Genomic DNA, 20589 nt, shown 5'->3' on the forward strand with positions numbered 1-20589 from the left:
ACTCTTGACGTTAAAGGATTTATCCACAGGCAATTAGCATCGGGGCGTTATGAGGGAGACCCGCCCACGCCTCGAACGTCTGCTGGCCAGGAAGCTGCGCCGAGCAAAGGGGGTTTTGCTGCTGAAGGAGCAGAACCCGCTGGTACTCCGGTCGGCCAGACTCACGCCGTGCCGGCGGGTTAACGGCGGGGCACGGGCTGCGGGCACGGGCTGCGGGCACGGGAGCGACAGCACGGCCCGAAGCGGTGCACGGGGCAGCGGCAGGGGGCGCTGCCTCACTGCCGACGGCGCGAGCCCGCCCCCTTCCCGCCTCCCGAGCGGCCCCGCCCCTTGTCCCGCGCGCTGACGGCAGCCCCGCCCGTTGCCCCGCCCCCGTCGCGCGCGGTGACGGCTGCGACAGCCTCGCCTCGCCCCGCCCCGCTCGGCGGTTCCGGCCGCGCCCCGCGGAAGCCGCAGCGGCGCCGGGTCCATGTGGCGTCGGCTCTGCTCCGCCCTCCGGAGCCTCCGCGGCTCCCCCGCCGCACCCCCGCACGACGGTGGCGGCCGCCCGCCCGCCGCCATGGAGCGCGCCGTGGTGCGCTGCGTCCCGTCCGAGCCTAAGCTGAGCCTGCGGTTCGTGCTGCCCGACGGCAGTGCTCGGCACATGCAGCGCGACCAGGAGGAGCCGCTGGGGCGGGCGCTGGCGCGCATCGCCACCAACGCCGCTAAGGGCCAAGGCAAGGCGGGCAAGAAGAGCAAGAAGGCGCGGGCGGAGGGCGGCGCGGAGGGCGAGGCGGCGGTGCCGGCGGTGCCGGCCGTGCGGCTGTTCTCCCGCGACGGCGCCGCGGTGGCGGAGGAGGTGCCGAACGCGGCTGCCTGGCAGGACGGCGCCGTGCTCCACATCGGGGACGCGCGGTACCGCGTGGAGCGCAACCCGCCCGCGCTCACCGAGCTCCGCCTGCCGCGCTCGCTCCTCGCCGGCTTCCCCGTATGCCCCAAGGTGAGCGCCGAGTTCGCCGCCCCGCAGCACTGCCTGTTTCGCTGGTTCCGCGAGCAGCGCCCCGCGGACGGCGGGGAGGCGGCTGGGGAGGCCTGGGTGGAGACGGCGGCGGCCGAGCGCGTGTTCACGCCGTCCAACGCGCTGGTGGGGCTGCGGCTGAAGCTGCGCTGCACGCCCGGGGACGGGGAGCAGCGCTACGGCCCGGCCCTCGAGGTGGAAAGCAGCGGCCCCGTAGAGGCCGGGCCCGGCGCCTGCACCTTTGACGCCCGGCACCTCTACACCAAGAAGGTTTGCGGCCACGGCTCCGTCCGCGCCGTCTCCTACAACATCCTGGCCGACACGTACGCGCAAACGGAGTTCTCCCGCACCGTGCTCTACCCCTACTGCGCTCCCTACGCCCTGGAGATCGACTACCGCCAGAACCTGCTCAAGAAGGAGCTGGCGGGCTACAGCGCCGATCTCATCTGCTTGCAAGAGGTGGATAAATCTGTCTTCGTGGACAGCTTGGCCCCGGCGCTGGATGCTTTCGGACTGGAGGGGCTGTTCAAGATTAAGGAGAAGCAGCACGAGGGCCTCGCCACTTTCTATCGCAGGGACAAGTTCAGCCTCCTCAGCCAGCACGACATCGCTTTCAGCGAAGCCCTGCTCTCAGAGCCGCTGCACAAGGAGCTGTGTGAGCAGCTGGCCAAGTACCCCCTGGTGCAGGAGAAGGTGCTGCAGAGGTCCTCTGTGCTACAGGTACCAGCTTGGACACGCCGCCTTCTCTTTTCCTTCTTTTTTCCTCCTTTCTTCTCCTCCCACTGTCTCCAGGTGCAGCAGGACCAGCGTTCTTGAGCCTCAGGCAGTAGAATAGAGATGAGGGATTAAGAGTTTGAAACATGGAACTTTGTTCTCTGTTAGCTGGGGTAATGAATAGAGGAGAAGATCAGCTTAGGAACAAAAATAAAACATTGAGATCTTACTGAACTGCATATATGGAATTACCCAAATTTGGTAAAAAAAGGCAATATTATTTTGCTTTAAAATGAAGACAGCTGTTGAGATTCTGGGCCAGGTAGTGATTCCTGGCTGGTGGTATTGGCAGCCAGTATTTCATTACTTACTCTTATATGTCAGAATGTACTTTATAAAACTTAGGTCTTATAAATCAATTTTAAGTTAGTTGAGTATGCTTTATAATGCCTCTTTAGCAAGTGACAGGAGGGAGACAAATAAGGTTGGACAGGTGTGTGAGCTTCCTGATGCCAGAGGCTCTGCCCACAGAGCAGTGTGCAAGTACAAGTGTGTAAGATAAAAGGCTGTGTCAGGAACTGCAGAAACACCAGTAAAAGTTTCCTGCTCATGGACTGAGTAGGACTAATGGGATTTCTTTGATAACTGAAATCACCTCCAAATTTTATTCAGTTTAACAATTATGGAATGCTACATTTGATTGCTGAAAATGGAGATTTAGCTCCAGTTCTGTTGCAGAGAGTGAATACAAATGTATTCAGAATAATACAGCCTAAACTATATCTTATGGAAAACTATGGCCAAAATGGACACAGTCAAAAGAATGTTTGTTAAATGATGTAGTGGTAATATTTTGGCTGATACCCAGACCTTACATAGAAGACTATTGAACAGTACAGCTCCTCAATTGAGTTTATTGGTTATAAGCATCAGATTCTTTGAACTGGATTGCCACAGAGGCATAAGCTGACATTTTAAAATATATAACCTCTCTATTTAAGACTTAACAAACACTGTTTTCTCTCTTAAAGGTTTCAGTTCTTCAGTCTACAACTGATCCTTCCAGGAAACTTTGTGTAGCAAATACCCACCTATACTGGCACCCCAAAGGTAATTTTGGCACATTCCTGCATGTAGGATAACTGGGTTTGGAAAGGTTTTTGCTCTACCTTGGGAGAATAGATTTCCCACCATTCTTTTGCAGCTATAGCCTTTTCTTCTGGAACTGAGGGTTTCCTGCCTCACTTCTTATCTAGATGGAATCATGCCAGACTCCTAGGTCTGTTCATATATTTATTTTTTTAGTGTGCCTAGGAGTCAGTAGAATCCAGCTGAAAGCAAGGCAAGTCACAGTACACACAATTCACCCAAAAAGCAGCCCATAAAATAGAGAGAACTTTGTGTGTGCTTATGGTTTCCCAGACCTGTTGAACATGGAGCTCTCCCAGAGTACTGCCAGGAGGGGCAACCAGATTGGGCTCCAGAAGCTGTTAGGGGAGATTCTTCTGCTCAGTTAGTTTTCTTTTGGTTCTGTACCTTTTTGGGAATATTATTAGGATGGTTGCCATGAAATGGAAAATTTCTCTATATGGGTGTTAAAACTTCAGAGATCATGCATGGGTGAGTTTAAGTTGAAATTGTTACTCAAAAACTTTCATAGTCACAAACTTTAAAGGCTTCTTAATTCATGAAAACTATTCTAAAATTCAGGATTGCTGTTTCAGAGCTATATTTGCTTAAATGAGCAACCCAGTGAGCACCTCCAGTACTGTTCTGCATTATTTGAAATAATACTGTTTTATGTCCTAAGGTGGGAACATCCGTCTGATCCAGGTTGCTGTGGCCATGTCTCACATCCAGCACGTAGCCTGTGACTTGTACCCCAGGATCCCAGTCATATTCTGTGGAGATTTTAATAGCACACCCTCCTCAGGAGCCTACAGTTTTATCAGCAGTGGTGGCATTGCTGAAGATCATGAAGACTGGGTCTCAAATGGGGAGGAAGAAAGGTGCAGTATGTCTCTAAGCCATCCTTTCAAACTGCTAAGTGCTTGTGGAGAACCTGCTTACACAAACTATGTTGGTGGCTTTCATGGATGTCTGGACTACATTTTCATTGACAGAAACGCTCTAGAGGTGGAACAAGTTATTCCATTGCCAAGTCATGAAGAAATAACAACCCACCAGGCTTTGCCAAGTGTTTCACATCCTTCTGATCATATAGCACTAATATGTGACTTGAAGTGGAAATAGAGTAGCTCTGGCATGGTGCTTTTGGGGGTTTTTAAACAAGAAATTTAATTTAATGTACTGCTGGGCAACTGAGGTTAGACCCTGACTTGTATGCTACTAAAAGGAAGGCCAAAATGATTAATTAAGAGTTGATTTGTTTAATGGCTCTACTGAGTATTGTCACACTATTCAGAATATTGGCATGACAATTTCCCCCTTTTTTACATGCTAATGGGAAAAATACATTGAAGACAGGGTTTTGAAAATTTGATTATCATATACCTTTTTAATGGTGTTTTTAAAGAATTAAAAATTATTTTGTTTAAAAAAAAGGAATTTAATGTGATTTGTAAGACAGTCTACAAATTGAACCCTGTTTAATTCAGAAATAAACACAGAACCGAAATTTATATGGATTTAGTTGACTCCACTTTGATTAATATAATGGTAATTTAAGTTCATAAATTGTCTTTTTCACTTACCATTACTATGGCACAACTTCTAGTAAGTTGCATGAACAATGTACTTGTACCTACCAACTTCTGAAATGATGTTCTTAATTATCAGTGAGTAGACCTTGTCAAAAATCAACCATGTTAAATTCAAGGCTATAATTGATTTGGAAGCAATTTGTCTGCCCACATAACATGGGTAATGAGGATAATGTTAACACCTTGTGAAATTGGACTACATGAAGAAACAGCATCTACTTTGAACATATGCTCCTTCTGGTTTGAGTCATCAGCAATAAAGGATACTGGAGTTTAGGACAAGCAGCTTTGGATGGGAGGGAGATTTTTATCACTATCATCTGTTTTCAGGTGGGGAGAGATACAGAACAATGTGCATTACTTATCTGTGCCTAAATCTTTACAAAGTAACACAAGTGACTTGCAAACCTTTATCACAATGGTTATATTTTGTTTTTCTCTTGCATACAAAGACAACCTGAATTTGTAGTGTTTTTACATGCATTTTTTCTTTCAAGGAATAGCCTAACTAGTTTGCCCTGTTTTGTCAGATGCAGGGAAGTGTATTTTATCCATACCTTCACAGAATGTGATCCATACCCTAGTGGGTTCAGTCATTTAACAAGCTTCTTGCCCTGCATCATTGACCCATAGAAAACAAAAAGCATTTGGAAACCATTCACTTCCTCTTTCACCTAAATAAAACTCCCTTTATCAATTGTCGGTCACTGTTGTCAGTTTGGGTTTTTTCCTAGTTACTGGTGTCTTCCATGGCAAAACAAGTCTGCCTGGGTTGATAAAAGGTGTGCACTATCTCTTGCACACCTGCTCTTGCACACCTTGCCCTACATTCTGGTGCTCTGTAGCTGGGATTCACTCAGCTGTTTAAACACTACTCAAACCAGGAAGTCACTTTCAGGTGAGATATTTCTGAGGATTGCTGGTGCTGTGTCTTGCCATAGTAATTGCTATGCTGTGAAGGGTGATGGAAGTGAGATTGTATAACTTATATGGGCCAACTGAGCTCCCCCTGTAACTCAACAGAATATTCTTGTCCTTACCAATCCATTACAACTGGGTTACTTTGTTTTTTCCTAACCAAAACAATAAAACTTGTAACTTGTCCCTGGAACCAGAAGATGGAGCTGCTCAGAGGACAGACTTGCCCGGTGCTCTGCCTCCCTTCCCAGAAACAGCAGCTCCCTCCTGCTTGCTCTGCTGGCACTTGGGCTGCTGCCTCTGCCTCCCCGCAGACCAGGGAGAGGGAGTGCAAAGGGAAGCTGCAATCTGCAGGAAGCAAGTGGTGAGGGCAAACACAGCACTGGAACAGGCCCTTGCACATGGCAGATAATCCTTTACTATGTTTAGGAGATATTCAGTCCTGTGAGCTGATGCTGGGGAATCTCCAGACCCAGTATCCTCCAGTTAGGAAACTGCAGCAGCAGGGGCTGACTGCCAATAGCAGCAATCTTGTTAGGAACCTGCCACATGTCAAGAATGGGAATGCAGCACCAGGGAAAGGCACAGTGCAAAAAACCTGAGTTTTTTTGGGGAAAAAAACCCCTTAGGTATACCTTTGGCCCAGAGCCCCCAAGCTGTATTTACATCTGTATAAGGTAACAGATGGTGCTTCCTACTGCACTTATGTTGATTTTTAACTCCCATTTTGGCACTCCCTACACCACTGGACCTTGCCCAGCAATTAATTCTTCCATCCAGAACCCACATTTGTACAAGTCCCATCCAACTTGTCTGCATTTTATTTCATAAACTTAAACTCACCTGTACTTGTTCCTCATCCAGCAATTGGAAAGTTCCATGCCCTTCACAACAAAAAACTGGGTACAATTTTCTTTGCATCTCTGTAAATGTGGATGGGATTTTTTGTTTTTGTTATTCTACTTTCCCAGACCTCCTGTTAAGGAAAAAGGAAAATCTATTTGCCTTCTACTTTAATTTCCCATCTCTGATTCCTTAAAGAGAGACAGTGCTGCCTCCTGCCCGGCTGTTGTCTCAGGAGGGAGAAGTTTCTTCCACAGTAGCTCCTGCTGTGGACAAACTCATCACTCACAAGAATATTACAGAACTAAGGGCACTCAAAACACTGACCTTCTGAAGGGAGCACACTTGGCTCATTTTTAGGCTCTGGATATTGTGAAATGTTTACCTGTGTATTTGATACGTACAAAATCAACCAAGTTCTGCCAGATCCTTCAGACTGGTCTGGCAACTTGAAACTCCTACTGTTCTTTCCCCTGACCATATCTGTTCCAGACAAAGAGGTCTCATCCTCCTGTGACAGTACTTGAATTCTTGCACAACTCTTCTATCATTGCTATTTTTGAAAAGTATAATTCAAGCATTAAGTAAAGCACCTATATGTATCATGATAAAGCAAGCAAGGATGCCAAATATGATTGAGAGAAGGATAAAGAAAAGGGAAGAGAAAAATGGTATGAAAAAAACAAGGGGAAAAATACCCAGTGTGCTAAGGCATCAGAGCTTTCAACATGTCAAATTAATTGTGTGGTTGCCTTGTTTCTCATATTATTGGCATAGAAAGAAAATTGTTTCAAGTCTTCCAACTCCTACCCAGTAAGAGGAAAAGCCTTAAACATTTCAATTTTGGCAGCCCAGCTTTATTCACAAATCCAATGGCAGCATATGAAATGTAGTTTCTTAAGTCTCCGTTCTTAATAAGGGTGGGAAAGACATACTGGACAAGGTGATGTGCTAAGTTTCACCATATTGCACTCAAACTGCCTTTGTCCAGACCTTTATAGAAAGATTTCTTAGACAATAACTGGACTCTGAATTTTCTTTACTGGCAAACCTTAAACCAATGTTTTAAACAACCTGAGCTATTCTTGCAAGCAATTAAAAAATTAAAATCATACATATACTTAATATTTGAGAAATAAATTGTGTCACCATGGTCAAATAAAAGAAAATCCACTCTTTATGCAGTATTTTGTTCTCTATAGTTAAGCTGGCCATCTGACACACTGAAATAAAGCTCCCTGTACACAAATATTACTTGTCTAACTCCCCATGCAGCAGAACTTACCCATTTGTTTGAATACAGAAGGTAATGTACACAGAGACATTTCAGCTACTGGAACTCAGGATTACCTGTCACTACAGAGAATGAGGAACACATTTCTAGGAGTCTCATGCCTGCTCAAGATTTTGAACTTGAGGGACAGCAGCTCAGTTCAGGTACTTGACTTCTGATAGGGAAATGACAAACCACATTAGTATCTAAACTCCTAAGAGACATGAAAACATTGTGGGAATTTCATCTTCCTCTAAAGAGCAGGGCTGTACTGTACATTGTTACTGATACCCAACATTGTCTTCCTGCATTTCAGTGCAAGCTGTAGCCTTAACCCTCATGCAGACTCCATCACTCTTAAATGAGGCTCAAGATCTTCATTACTTTCTGACTTTGAGAAATTATTCATTTCATAGCAGAGTTACACCTACTGATACAAAAACCCAAGCATGATGACTCAGAAATATGAACTTTGTATACCCATGCTGCAACTGAAAAGAATAGAGACTCAACAGAGCTCACCTAAACCTGAATACTTGCTCATTTAAATAATTAAATCTCTACCAAGCAGCATGTTTCCTTCATGGTAATAGGCCTAATTTAAGTATCCACTGTTTCATTTAAAGAGTACCTCTAACTGTGTAACAAGCATTGTTTATTTTAACCTACTGGGACTACAAAAACCAGCTTAAATTAGAGACAAGCTGTCTCTTCTGAACAAGGTGTACCTTTTAAGGTTTAATTCAAGGAACTGCATTGCTAGAAATGTGCACATCAACAACAACTGATCAAATGCATGGGTATATCAGCTTTGGTTAATAAGTAATCAGCAATTCATTAAAGGTGCAGGCAAAACCCTTCTCACCTTACACTGTCTCCTGGGTTTCCATTGCACATTGAAGACATTTAAGGACTCTATTCAAAAACTCTGGGATGCTCCCTGCTTACCTGTGCTCACAGTAACAGCACCTCCTAAGAACTTAAACCTCACTTACAGCAGAAGCTGCCCAGGAAGGTGTTCTGAACCAAAACTAGCTTGAGTTTACCAGACCTTGTCACTGGGATTTCTTGTAGCAAGGGTAACCAGACCTGGGTGGAAAATGAGAAGCACTTAGCCTGAAACTGCAACACAATCATGCTTTGGGTTCCTAAAGACAACCAATCAATAGGACAGCACATTTTAGTGGGAGGGTTGAACAGTATTTGCTTCTATACAGCAGACAGGCAACAGAAAAATAGATTCTAAACTACCCATCAGTAGCAGCCTCAAAACACATATTAATTAATGCCTTTTGAACTACAAAGGTGTAAGGGGACAGAAATATGAAAACAGCCAGCAGCAGTTGTGTAGAGATGATTTTTGGGGAGTGATTATCAGCATTATTGTAATATTTGCTATATCCCTGTAAAAAACACTCAGGTTACCTTCCCAGCTAGCCACCAACAGAACGTGTGACTCTCCTGCTGGGACCCATGTAGGTTTTGACATGTAGATAAAACTATGAAACAGACATGCATGCTTTTCAGGCAGTTCAAATTTGTTTTATTACAATTTTTTAACTGTTAGTATTTTCATATCTGGACATCTTGAAAGGAATTTTAGATTTACAACTTCAAAAGACATTACAGAATTATGTAAGCCCCAATGACAGCTACTCTACTGCACTGTATACAACTTGGTTGCCTCCCTTCCATGTCCCACTCTACAGCTCCAAACAAGTGAAAATTTGAGACTGGTGTCCATATTCAAGCTGCAGGAAAGCTCAGTATATGGAGAAAGAATAAATGATAATTTGCATTCAACTATTTCAGGAATCAAGAAGAGAATACACAGAACTATACATTTTATCATTTTATTAGGAATAATTCCAAGTGGGTTATGAAGAAACGAATCCATTGAGTTTGATGAATTTTCCAAAATTTCCTTATGAAGATATGTTCACCAACAAACAGTAAAACTTCAGCAGAACTATTATACACTGGGCAAAAATAGTCAGGCTGATACCAAAAAGCAACATGCAACATAAAAAAAAGATACAATATAAAGGAAGACAATCTGCTGAATATTAAAAACAACCTCAACATGAGCTCTTCGCAACCAGCACAGAACTATTCTACCCATCAAATCCAATTCACACAAAGGCAAGTTGGGCTGACAGAACCCAAGGATCAATAAAATGTTCCTCAGTGCAGTAGATTTGTATAGTGTTTTAGAGCATTTCCTTGGCTTGGAACAAGCAGAATTAGGAAATCTTTTTGGCAAGGGAGAGAAATAAATACATACGGAATGCTACATTTTTAAATCAGCAGACTGTCTGAGGAATGAAACAGGGCATCAGTAAACTAAGAGTAGCAGGGAGAAAAAAAATTAAAACATTAATTTATTGGGGCTCAAAGAGTATTCAAAACAGATCTTAAAGATGTCACAATAACTATATTCAGGCATTTAGGCTAACAAGGGGAATAAAATCAGAAGATACACTTTTTCCAAGTTAAGGAGATTTTTACCCAAGCATATTGCTACCTTTGCAACATGTAGCTCGGTAAACAATAAATTGGCAACGAAACAAGTTGAAACGCTGTAATATCCTGCCCAAATATCAGTTCCAGATACTGTAATAACCAAGATGCAAACTAATTTTGTTGTAACAAGCCTAGACCACTTATATCAAACATGTCCCTGGTGAAAGAGTCATCCAGTAGGAATTAGCGTTTTGAGAGTTCATTTGACAGCCAGTCAAGTCCCTCATACAGACCAGTTCCTTGCGTAGCACAGGTAGCCTGGACATACCACTGTTAATGTAGAACACAAAAATTCAATTTAAATACTGACAAAATGCAAGCTAAGTTATGACAGTGTGACACTCTTTAGTGCTGTTAGAATTGTGTGTGTTATACCAGTGTTTTGTGCTGTAAGTAGAATCAAGATTGAACAAATGGTATTTTAAAAAATTTTGACAAGTACATGCAGTGTAGAGGAGGTTCAGACATTGTCTGGAAATTCAAGTGCTGGCCTAATAAAGGCTACAACATAGCTTAAGGCATCAAGAAACAAACACAGAACTTGTATTTGGTTTACATGCTGAAAACTACTTCTTGTCTATGAAAGACTGCATTTTGGGAAGTGAACGTGGAATTATCTACATGAATGGACCTCTGAAACAGCTTCTATGGTCAGGATCTTAGTGTGCCAACACAGACACTCAGATTACAAAAGGTGGGATGGTTCATGTGAAGCAAACCTGTGCCTCTAAAACCTGAGCAGATGAAATCTAATATTCTGGAAGCTACGTAATTTCCTCCTGGAGGTGGGAATGTAGAATGCATTTGTTCTCCCAGGGTACTGAGAAAACAGGAAATCCCATCACATACTTTGTGAAATGCTGGATGTCTGCATTTCAATGACAGACTGGAGTGTTTGTATGTTTTCAGAAAAAGGTGAGAAACAAAACACCTCTAACAGCTGAACACACTGGATTATACTTCTAAATCACTTATTTTGAACAAGGACCTGAATTATCCATTATGAAGTTTAACAGTAGGTGTGTGCATCTTTCTACAGAAAAAGGTGAAAACTACCCTTTCCCTTAGAGGAACTTTACATTTCTGATAAATAATAGAGGGAGCAAAGAGTCGAGCAGTGAGGAAGCTGAGCACTTACAGTTCTGTTACGCAGAGACTGAAGGCCTAGTTTGTCTGTCATTTCACTGATTGCCATGGCATTGGGCAGATCCTGCTTGTTTGCAAACAGGAGCAGCACTGCATCTCGCAGCTCATCCTCCTGAAGCTAACACAAAAAACAGGCATGTTATTGAATTGCCTTAGTTAAATAGGTCAGTTACTTCAACAAACACTAAAAAAATCTAAATACTGATTTAAGGGTTGTAAACATTTTCATTCTTACTCCTGAAGTCACTAATAAGTATTGAGTGCAATTCAACTAGTATACAACAGAACTCCTGCAATTAAGGAAGTCACCTTTCAATTTAAGAAGTTTAAATTTATGGGCACCTTGCTGGTGAAATATCCTCCAGCATCAATCTGTTCTTCTAAAACTCTTTTCCCGCTGCATTCCTATCAAGGTTTCATGAATGAAAGGTTCAGACACATTATTGGCTCTCCACAGAGTGGAAATTACAACTCGGTGCACTGTGTGACCCAGAATTAAAACCTCAATACAATACACACTGTACAGACTCCCTAAAACTCTAAAATCCAAAATCTCTTAGGGAACCTGACAAACATTCAAAAATAGAACAAATCAGTCTAACAATTATACCTCAGAAGATACTGATATTTACCATTTTCTGCAGCTCTTCTGCTGCTTCCTGGATTCTCTCTCTGTCATTGCTGTCTACCACAAAAATGAGGCCCTATAGAAAGTTAAGCAGATTTGAAAAAAACAGTGTAAATGTGCAGCACTATTCTTAAACCACCAAAATACTCATATTGAATATTGTGATTGCTTACCTAAGAAAGGGGACAAATTTCACAGAAATTTCTGTTTAAACAATGCATGATGTGTGTGTGAACAATTACCTATGTCTCAACTTCAAAATAAAGTTAGAGGAAAAAAATGCAGCAAAATCACATAAACTAACTCTTCCCCCTCCCCTTTCACTCACTGTATTGAAAATCACAAGTGCTTCACCATCTCATATTTACCTGAAAAAGCCCACACCCTTTAAAGTAATGCCTGAATTTGTTTAAAAAAGTTTGTATCAAACAGTACTTCTAATGGCATCTCTGTTATTCAAGTGCTCTTACACAATTTACTCTTAACCTTTCAGCTGAAAAACTTGCTTTTATCATTCTCTTCAAGGAAAGAGAAGTATCTTCTAGGAGTATTTAGTAACAGGACAGTAATAAGGAACTGAAAATAAATATTGCTCTATTCACAACAGTATGGTTGTGCAAAGTCCCTTTTGTCAATCCAGACCTCTGTATTTTTCTGCACCAATCATATGCATCATGCTGCACACAAATATCATGGAAACAATTCTATATTAAACACAAAAAACCCCAAACAAACTCACTGCAGAAGTTTTCTGATACTATTAAGCAACTTACCTCACTACCTGTCAACCAAAGGTATCACATTCATGTCCCAAAAACTGACAATAGTCACATCATTGTGAAGCTAGCACTTTTCAATCAACTGGTAACAAGATCTTTTACCATATTTTAGAAGCTCAGCTTACTAAAAACACTCACTTAGCATAGTAAAAGCTGTATATTTTAAGAGTTCCTCACAACAAACCAGTTGCAACTTTCCATATGTACTCTACAAAACACAATGAGGCTTTACAAAGTAGGTCTTTAACTGCTGCCATACTCTTACCTGTGTGTTTTGGAAATAATGCCTCCAAAGAGGTCTAATTTTATCTTGACCACCAACATCCCAGACTGTGAAACAAATGTTTTTATATTCTACCGTCTCCACATTAAAACCTAAAAATGAAGGAGTTCAGTAATTAGAAATAGTTAATTCTAGTGTTAAAACATAATTCTAACCATGTTAAAGATAGATACTTCCTAAGATACACTTTTCCCAAATATGTATAAAATGGCTTATCAATACTGAACTGATAAATCAAGAAGAAAATTGACTGAAAGGGAAAAAACATGAATCACTTATATCCAAGTCCAAGTGGCTGAGCAAATCTCTCAGCCAAACTGTGAGACTCATGGTGGTTGGGGGAAGTGGTGCTATTGATCTGGTTCCTGTCCTCCTGTCCATCTGCTACTGGCCATGGTTAGTAGCTGGATTCTGGTCAGGATGTATCTTTGGTCTGACATAGTTATCTTTGTCTTGATTCTTATTCTACCTATAAAGACAGCAAATCCCTGCACTCTTCAGAGGCCTGTCAGGTTTAAAATAACAAGAATAAAGATATAAGAACTGGTGATCTTACCAATAGTGGGAATTGTGGTGACAATTTCTCCTAGTTTCAGTTTATAAAGAATGGTTGTCTTACCAGCAGCGTCCAAACCAACTAGAAGGAAGAGAAAAATTGCTTTAGTTCACAAACTGAACTACAACCTGCTAATTTCAAAGCTTGTCATTTTACATGCAGAGTATTAGGAGGTTTTTAGTGAGAACAGCTTTTTAAATACTGTTAACTCATTTCTGAGAAACTACTGTATGTTCTTCCCCATCTCCTCCACCCAGCACTGAGAAAGAACAAGCCATGAAGAAAACAAGCTCAATAAGATGCCTCCATTCACAACCTACAGGCTCACAAGTTTTAAGTAACCTTCCTTAGTATTTGTGTTAATTAAGCTTTATCATTCATGTTGAAAGTTTCTTCTGTGTAAATGAGGAAGATTTAAAAAGCCTGGCAGCAATCTCCAAGCATCACAATTTCTAACTGATCACACGTTTGGTCACTAAGCTGGGGAAGGCCTCCCCTACTCAAGCTCCTGCAAAGCTCAGCTTCACAGGCACTCCTGCACCAACCCAAGCTGGCACTACACACAAAGACACTTCTTGTCCCTTATTCCAGCCTCTCCTCCCTTTGCTAAAACATTTCTTAAGCACTGAAAAAACCACAAACATCAGGCAGCTGTCATCATCCCTCCACATACACCACAAGGGCTGTAGGTATTCATCAGAATATCATTTCCATACAGTGAGATCCACTAGGATGCTTCCATTAGGAGTCTCCTCCTAATGACTGTTGGTCATTACAGAAGACATTCTGCACTTAAATTTGCTGTTCTGTTTCTAAAACAAAACCTGAGCTTGCTGTTTCTCAATGTAAGCTATGTGGTAAATATGGGACACTTCAGAAATAAAATAAAACGAAGCCTAAAAGATATTTTTTTAGACATATCACCAACACTGCAAGCATACTCTGTAGTTTTCTAGAACTGTTTGTGAAACTGCTTATTGTTAAGCATTTTGGAACACATAAATGTAACTCAAAATAGAATTCTTTAATTTAGAACCCAATACGTAACACACAAGAACCTCCATAAACAGCAGGTACTAAACACCACAGCACAAAATGTCTCTTTTGTCAGTAAGATTTGCCCAAGCAAAAATACCTCCCATCAGAAGAGTTAATACTTTTGCAAGAAACCAAATGCTATCCTCGCTTTATAAGGATAACACACATTCTTAAGCATTCTGAGTTAACTTCCTACTCTGCAACTGCAATATACTGAGCTTTAAGTGGTTTGGTGACTTGCCTATCAATAACACAACTGTTTCCTTAGCATCACAAAAAAGGGGGATTCGAAATTACCTGCTCATTCAGAATGAAACCAAACTCTGCAAAAACCTCCTTCTTCTCAAGATACAAACTGCTGTTGCAGCAAACTAAACTAATTTAAAAAACCTTATCTATAAGTGTCCTATATTCTAATTGTGTGCATAAGATTAAACGTGCCAATGCAGCTTCTTTGGTAATGTCACTGCACGTTAAAAAAAAAAGTTGTTTTAATTCTTAATGTCATGACAGCACAAAAGAAAGGGTGTGGGGTGGAAATCTACCATCAAAACCAAAGTTCCTTGACTCTAAACAAGCTCCAAATGAAATGTAAGGGGTTTGAGATTGCTATTGTTTAAGTGTTGGTTTCCTTCAAAACCACACACAAACATGAACAAAAAAACTCACAGTGCAGCAGAAATTACACAAGAACTTGCAAGCCATGAAACTTGTAAATGCCACAATTTTCCCCACACCAGTTAAGTATCAGGTCACCTCACAAAACCCTCTAAGCTGACTTCAGAACCCTCAAATACTGCAGCTATGCTGAAAACCAATGTTTTTAACAGTACAGTGCTTGAAACCCAACACTATTTTCATGAAGTTCAACCTCAAGTAAGCACTTGTAGGACTTGGACCTTCTTAAGTACATATAATGCCTGTACATGATATGATAGGGTTTTTCCCCAGGGTTTTTCCCAGAGGGTTTTTTAAATTAATAATAAGATAATTTAGTGAAACAATTAGAGTTACAACTACTACTCAAAACTCTTCTCTTATTTCTCCCCACCAAAAAAATTACTGTTACCAATATAATAAACACTGACAAGATCTTTAAAAATTACCAATGTAAGAAAGATGCAACTGTCTACACAAACTGCTGGAGTGTATTTGAGGTTTACACTAACAGCACAGATATAGACAAAGAAAAAAGCTAATCTCATTCCAAAGAATGTACACAGGATATCAAGATCCATTTGAAGACATGAGTCAGAGTTAAGAAATTAGAAACTAGTAGAGAATTTAAACCACTTGCCATATTATGAAAATATTGCCCCAGTTAGCCACTCTACCCTCGTGCACCTCGGGGGTGCTGGCAGGAGGCTGCAGTGCCCGTGCAAGCACAAAGCCCACACTCTGCTTAAATCCACTCTTGCCACAACTCTTGGTTGAGCTGTTGGACTTTGCACCGAGGCAGGCTGAGTTACAGGGTTATGGGTACGTGTTTTCTTCTGCTGATTTCACACTTGAGGCAGAAGCTTAACTGAGGGAAGGACCTTACATAAATCCCCATGACCCTATTTGCAAAACTCTCCTCTTTTGACTAAACTGCAAATGTTATGAAGTCTAAAGAAGCAAGTCATAAAAAGCATAGCCTCCATTCATATTTCTTACTCCAATCTGTAATTTAAAAAAAATTCAGAACATTAAATCACATTTAATCTTCTGGTGGGAAGTGTAACTACTGCTTTTAGTAATCCAAGAATAAACAGGTTTACATTTGCACTGGAACACTAAATGTAAACCTATGAGCTACTGCCACAACATAAACTTCACCAAGATCAAAAGTCACATCTTAAATCCCCAAACAAAGTAAATTCCCAATTCTACATTTTCACTGATTCTACTGCCTGACTGACCATTGTCAAGACCAAGGTGTAAGAGACTCAATGAGGGGTTAAGCAATTGTACTGCAAAGCACCGAGATTACAATGAAGTACAATGGGAAATGCAGACCTGTACTGCAACCATTCACCTAAAACTGAATCAAACATCCTCTTCCTCTAGCTGGAGAAAAAATATCTACAATGCTTTCAGGTGCTGCTAAAATCACTGTGGTTCTAAGCCCTTTACTCCTCTTAAAGAGTGCTTTATTCACAGCCTGTCAGTTGTTTTTTCTAAATCTCAAGCTTCTAGTTCACTTGTCCCTGGGTAAATGATCCCTGATCACATCACATCCTTCATTAACCAACTTCCTACTCTGAGCACTGCTGGCTGACTATCAAGCTGCTTCTCTGATCACAGCACAAAACTTCATAAAAACTACAGAGAGCCAACAGCATGCAAACCACCATTGTCTAAAACAACACCTGCCCAAATAAAAACCAGCTAAATTATTATCATCTGTTGCAGTGGCACAATTTCCAAAGAATCTGCCATTTTCCACCCAATGTACTTAATAATTACCTTTGTATTTGAAGCTCCTGAGCAGTCACTCTATCAGTTAACACCTGCTACACCCAGACACAGAACACTAAATTATGACACTGAAAGGTGCACAATGAATGGGTGTCTTTTTTGCAAGGACAAAAAACCACTGGTGAAGAGTTTCACAGACAGGTACATGGAGGGTTAGGAGTCAGTGTTTCTACTCCTGATGTCCCAGTTGCTGAATCTGACTTTCAGACATTCAGCCCTATCCCACAGTCCTTTCTTTTCCCTCATGTTATGCCTATTTATAAAGAAAATACATGAATCTTCTTTTCATGCATTTCTTTCAAATAGTAACTTAATATTTTAGAAAAATACTTACTTATACTAGTATACTTTAAAAAACCTCAATGTTTCAGTAACAGTATAACATTAAATATCCACTTCATATCATAAACAGAATTTGAGAACATAAAAAATAAGTGAGTGCTGTTGGTAATGGTCCCTGATGAGAAATACTCAAATTCTGCAGAACTCAATAACATAAAGTCTGTGTTAGGAGCTAAATTAATTCTAATTAATCTTCAAGTCTGCATAAAAGAAGAAAGCTGTGAAAAGGAAGTTATAAATTAATTGTCTGTTGGTATCAACTCACATAATATTTTTCCCTTAAGTACTTTACCCCATGAAGTTATTTCTTAATTGGTGTTCTACATATGGAAACTTAAAAGTTTGCCCTTGTAGACACCCATTTTCAAACCATACACTGAACGTTATAACCTTAAGGGAAAGTTTTAATTCTATCCCAGTATTTATTCAGACATCTCTCCTCAAAGTGCTGACAGATGATGAAGAATGCTATGAAGGGATCAGTTTTAGTGTTACAGTTATACACAAATTAGGTCATGTTCAGTGTAACATTCTGCTCTAAACATCCAGTTTATGTCCTATAACAGACTCTCACCACAACATACCCCAAGTTCCACTCTCCCATACTACCTAACAAACACAGTGCTGTCTTGTGCCCTGATCCAGCCCTGCATTTTAATATGCGGACTGAAAATTAAAATTTTTAATAAATACAAAAAGAAATTAATTTGAACCAACTGCTAGAAAATGCACCTTCCAAAGCCACCTCTAACCTAAATTCAACCTGATTTCCTACCAATGAAGAGCCTTGCAAACAGTTTAGATCTGCATGACATCACTTTCCTGTTTTCAGTACTTTGCAAAAAGTAACAGAACTACAAATACCACAGACTGTCTCATCCTGCATCCTACAGTCAAGCTCACTTGGAGACTTGACTTCATTCATTAACAGTCATATGAAGAGTCTGGCTCTTAGGGAGACAACCAAATCACCTCCTTGAAACCAACACATGTACTAAATTGTCTTGAAGACTAAAATGACTCAGATTATTTTGAAATGGATGAGAGTCTCTAATTTCAAAGAGTTAAGATACAATAAAAATTACTGGGTATGCAATAACAAACTTTACCATCACAAAATATATGGAGAACTTGAAAGATTATAATTTTTAAAAGCTGCACTACTGTGTCTGCTGTGCATATCCAGGCAGCACTACGGATGGGTGTGTGCCAGGAAGTTTCACAGTTAGAGCCCACTCTCCTTGCTGGCTACATCCAAATGAGCACTTTATTCAGTTCCTTAGGACAAGCTACTTCAGTCAACGATCATGAACCAAATTTCATTCAATTTGGTAACAGAATCTGAGAAAAATCAGAGGCTAATAACTGTTTGTACATAAAGCTTACAGGGGTGGGTAGGTGGGTGGAAGAAGGCAGGGAAGAACTCGAAGCGGAGGAGGAAATACCAATGCAGTATGTGCTGGCTTTGACCTTTTGAACTATAATCTGAAAGTGAGAATCTTCAAGAGACACTGGCTTCAACTCCTACACAGCCCGTATCAAGAGAACAGATAATTTCAAAATAAATGGATATTAAAATTAAATTATTATGGGGACAGACGGTAAAACTAAGCAAGCACCGGTTTGTACACGAGGCACAAAACTAATGCCCACGGAGGCTGTACCGAAACGCCCTTTCACGAGAGCCAGGATACAGCACTACAGCTCCCTACAGCTGCCGAAAATCGGCCATTATACGGCAGTCCTCACGCCCCTGTGCCGCACACACCAGGCTTTGTCACATCCAGCCCGCGGAGCCGCAGTGCCGGGCCAGGAGGGCACGGCCGGGCCGCGGGGCTCGCTGGGCGCCCGGCCCGGGGACAGCGGCCCTGCCCGGCCGCAATCCCAGCTTTGTTCCACCTGCGGGAGCGGGGCTCGGCCTCGCCGGGACCGGCGGGACCGGAGAGCGGCGGGCGAGGCAGGGAGGGGCACGGGCACACGGCGGGAGAAAAGGAAGGGCAAACACAGCCCGATGCTCACCCCCTCCGGCCCGCGCCGCTCTCCCAGCGCCCCCCCAGCCCATGGGACGGGCAGAGCGCGGTGTCCGCGCCCCGCAGTCCCGGACAGGGCGATTCCCCCGCCGTGACCCGCGGCCCGTCCCGCGGCCTCCCCTCCCCCCTCCGGCGGGACTCGGCTGCGCGGCCCCAGCCGGCCCGGGCTCTGCGGTGGCCCTCACCCATAAGGATGCGCATCTGCTTCTTGCCGAAGAGGCGCGAGAAAAGCGAGGAGATGGTGAGGCCCATGGCGGCTCCGGCGGCGCTGGGCGGCGGCGGGGGAGCGCTGAGGGAAGGAGGGCAGGAGGGAGCGCGGCCCGGCCGGTGTACGCGCACGGATCTCTCCGCGCGCGAGGCGAGCCCGGCAGCGGCGGCGGGTGCTCTGTGACCGGGGACCTCGCTCGGTCTCTGCCACGTCACGCTCGCCGCGGCCGCCCCGGCTCCAACGCGGACACGATCACGTCACGCTCGCCACATCCCCCGGCCGCGGCACCGCCCTCCGCCGCACGGCCGCGGCGCGGCGGGGACCACGGCTCCCGGCATGCCCCGCGCAGCTCCGCGCCTCGCGCTCATTTGCCATCGCCGCGGGGCACCACGGGGGATGTAGGCGGGCGCGCCCGCCGGCCCCGCGCAGCTTCCGGGTCGCGCGGAGCACGCCGGTTGCGGCCGCCCCGCCCTGGCCGGGGGACAGGTGGCAGCCCCGGTAACGCTGCGCTCGCCGCCGCCGGGCGGGGACGGCAGGAGGGTCCGCTCCCAGCACACAGGGACAGACTGGTGAAACCGATCCTCGGAGACGCTCCAAAAGCACCCCAATAGCGACAAGGTCATTTAATGAAGAAAAAACCAAAACCAACCCCCCCCACCCCCCTCAAAAACTCTAGAAACCCTAAGTGAAACAAACGGCTATTATTAATTGTACGTATATACACATATAGCGCCACCACTACAGCAATTATTAGGGAGCCCGGGCCCAGCAGGACCCGCCCCACAGGCCCCGAGCTGCAGCACGGGGGTGGCACCGAAGCTCTCTCGGTTCACGGGCACCAGACACGGGCACGTAAGAGCAGAGTAAAACCGAGCCAAGCCAGGGGCAACGCTCTATGAACACAAGGGATTTACTTAGCCTTTACTAAAGAAAAACATCCTTAATGATCTTTATTACGATAGTCCTGAACCAGATCCTAACATCTGGCTACTAAGCCAGATAATTGAGCTGTTGTTTTCATAGAATCATAAAATGGTTTGGTTGGAAGGGTTGGATCATCTTAATCCATGCCCCTGTCACGGACAAGGACCTTCCACTAGATGAGGTACTCAGAGCCCTGTGCAGCCC

The 20589-nt window shown here is 43.4% G+C and overlaps 2 protein-coding genes across 2 annotated transcripts; one reads left to right on the forward strand and one right to left on the reverse strand.

The window, feature by feature from the left end:
• Nucleotides 1–469: 469 nt before the first annotated feature.
• On the forward strand, nucleotides 470–5131 carry PDE12 (phosphodiesterase 12). Its single transcript, XM_058812930.1, has 3 exons — nucleotides 470–1717; nucleotides 2743–2821; nucleotides 3522–5131. The coding sequence occupies exons 1-3, from the start codon at nucleotides 470–472 to the stop codon at nucleotides 3962–3964; spliced, it is 1770 nt and encodes a 589-aa protein (XP_058668913.1). The 3' UTR covers nucleotides 3965–5131.
• Nucleotides 5132–9307: 4176 nt separating this feature from the next.
• ARF4 (ADP ribosylation factor 4) lies at nucleotides 9308–19718 on the reverse strand. The gene is made up of 6 exons (XM_058813194.1): nucleotides 19439–19718; nucleotides 13384–13464; nucleotides 12810–12919; nucleotides 11770–11841; nucleotides 11130–11255; nucleotides 9308–10261 (listed from the first exon to the last, which is right to left on the reverse strand). The coding sequence occupies exons 1-6, from the start codon at nucleotides 19503–19505 to the stop codon at nucleotides 10175–10177; spliced, it is 543 nt and encodes a 180-aa protein (XP_058669177.1). The 5' UTR covers nucleotides 19506–19718; the 3' UTR covers nucleotides 9308–10174.
• Between the last annotated feature and the right edge of the window lie 871 nt (nucleotides 19719–20589).

Source organism: Ammospiza caudacuta, chromosome 12 (genome assembly GCF_027887145.1).
Source record: "Ammospiza caudacuta isolate bAmmCau1 chromosome 12, bAmmCau1.pri, whole genome shotgun sequence".
In the NCBI taxonomy this organism is placed as follows: Eukaryota; Metazoa; Chordata; class Aves; order Passeriformes; family Passerellidae; genus Ammospiza; species Ammospiza caudacuta.

What these genes read in the sequence shown, in the direction of transcription:
- PDE12 (XM_058812930.1), top strand. Translation starts at nt 470, where the DNA reads ATGTGGCGTCGGCTCTGCTCCGCCCTCCGGAGCCTCCGCGGCTCCCCC. An exon ending in AGAGGTCCTCTGTGCTACAG is followed by an intron (nt 1,718 to 2,742) that starts GTACCAGCTTGG and finishes TCTCTCTTAAAG; the next exon opens with GTTTCAGTTCTTCAGTCTAC. An exon ending in CCTATACTGGCACCCCAAAG is followed by an intron (nt 2,822 to 3,521) that starts GTAATTTTGGCA and finishes TTATGTCCTAAG; the next exon opens with GTGGGAACATCCGTCTGATC.
- ARF4 (XM_058813194.1), bottom strand. Translation starts at nt 19,505, where the DNA reads ATGGGCCTCACCATCTCCTCGCTTTTCTCGCGCCTCTTCGGCAAGAAG. An exon ending in CAGAAGAGCTGCAGAAAATG is followed by an intron (nt 11,256 to 11,769) that starts GTAAATATCAGT and finishes TTTTTGTGTTAG; the next exon opens with CTTCAGGAGGATGAGCTGCG. An exon ending in AGTCTCTGCGTAACAGAACT is followed by an intron (nt 10,262 to 11,129) that starts GTAAGTGCTCAG and finishes CTACATTAACAG; the next exon opens with TGGTATGTCCAGGCTACCTG.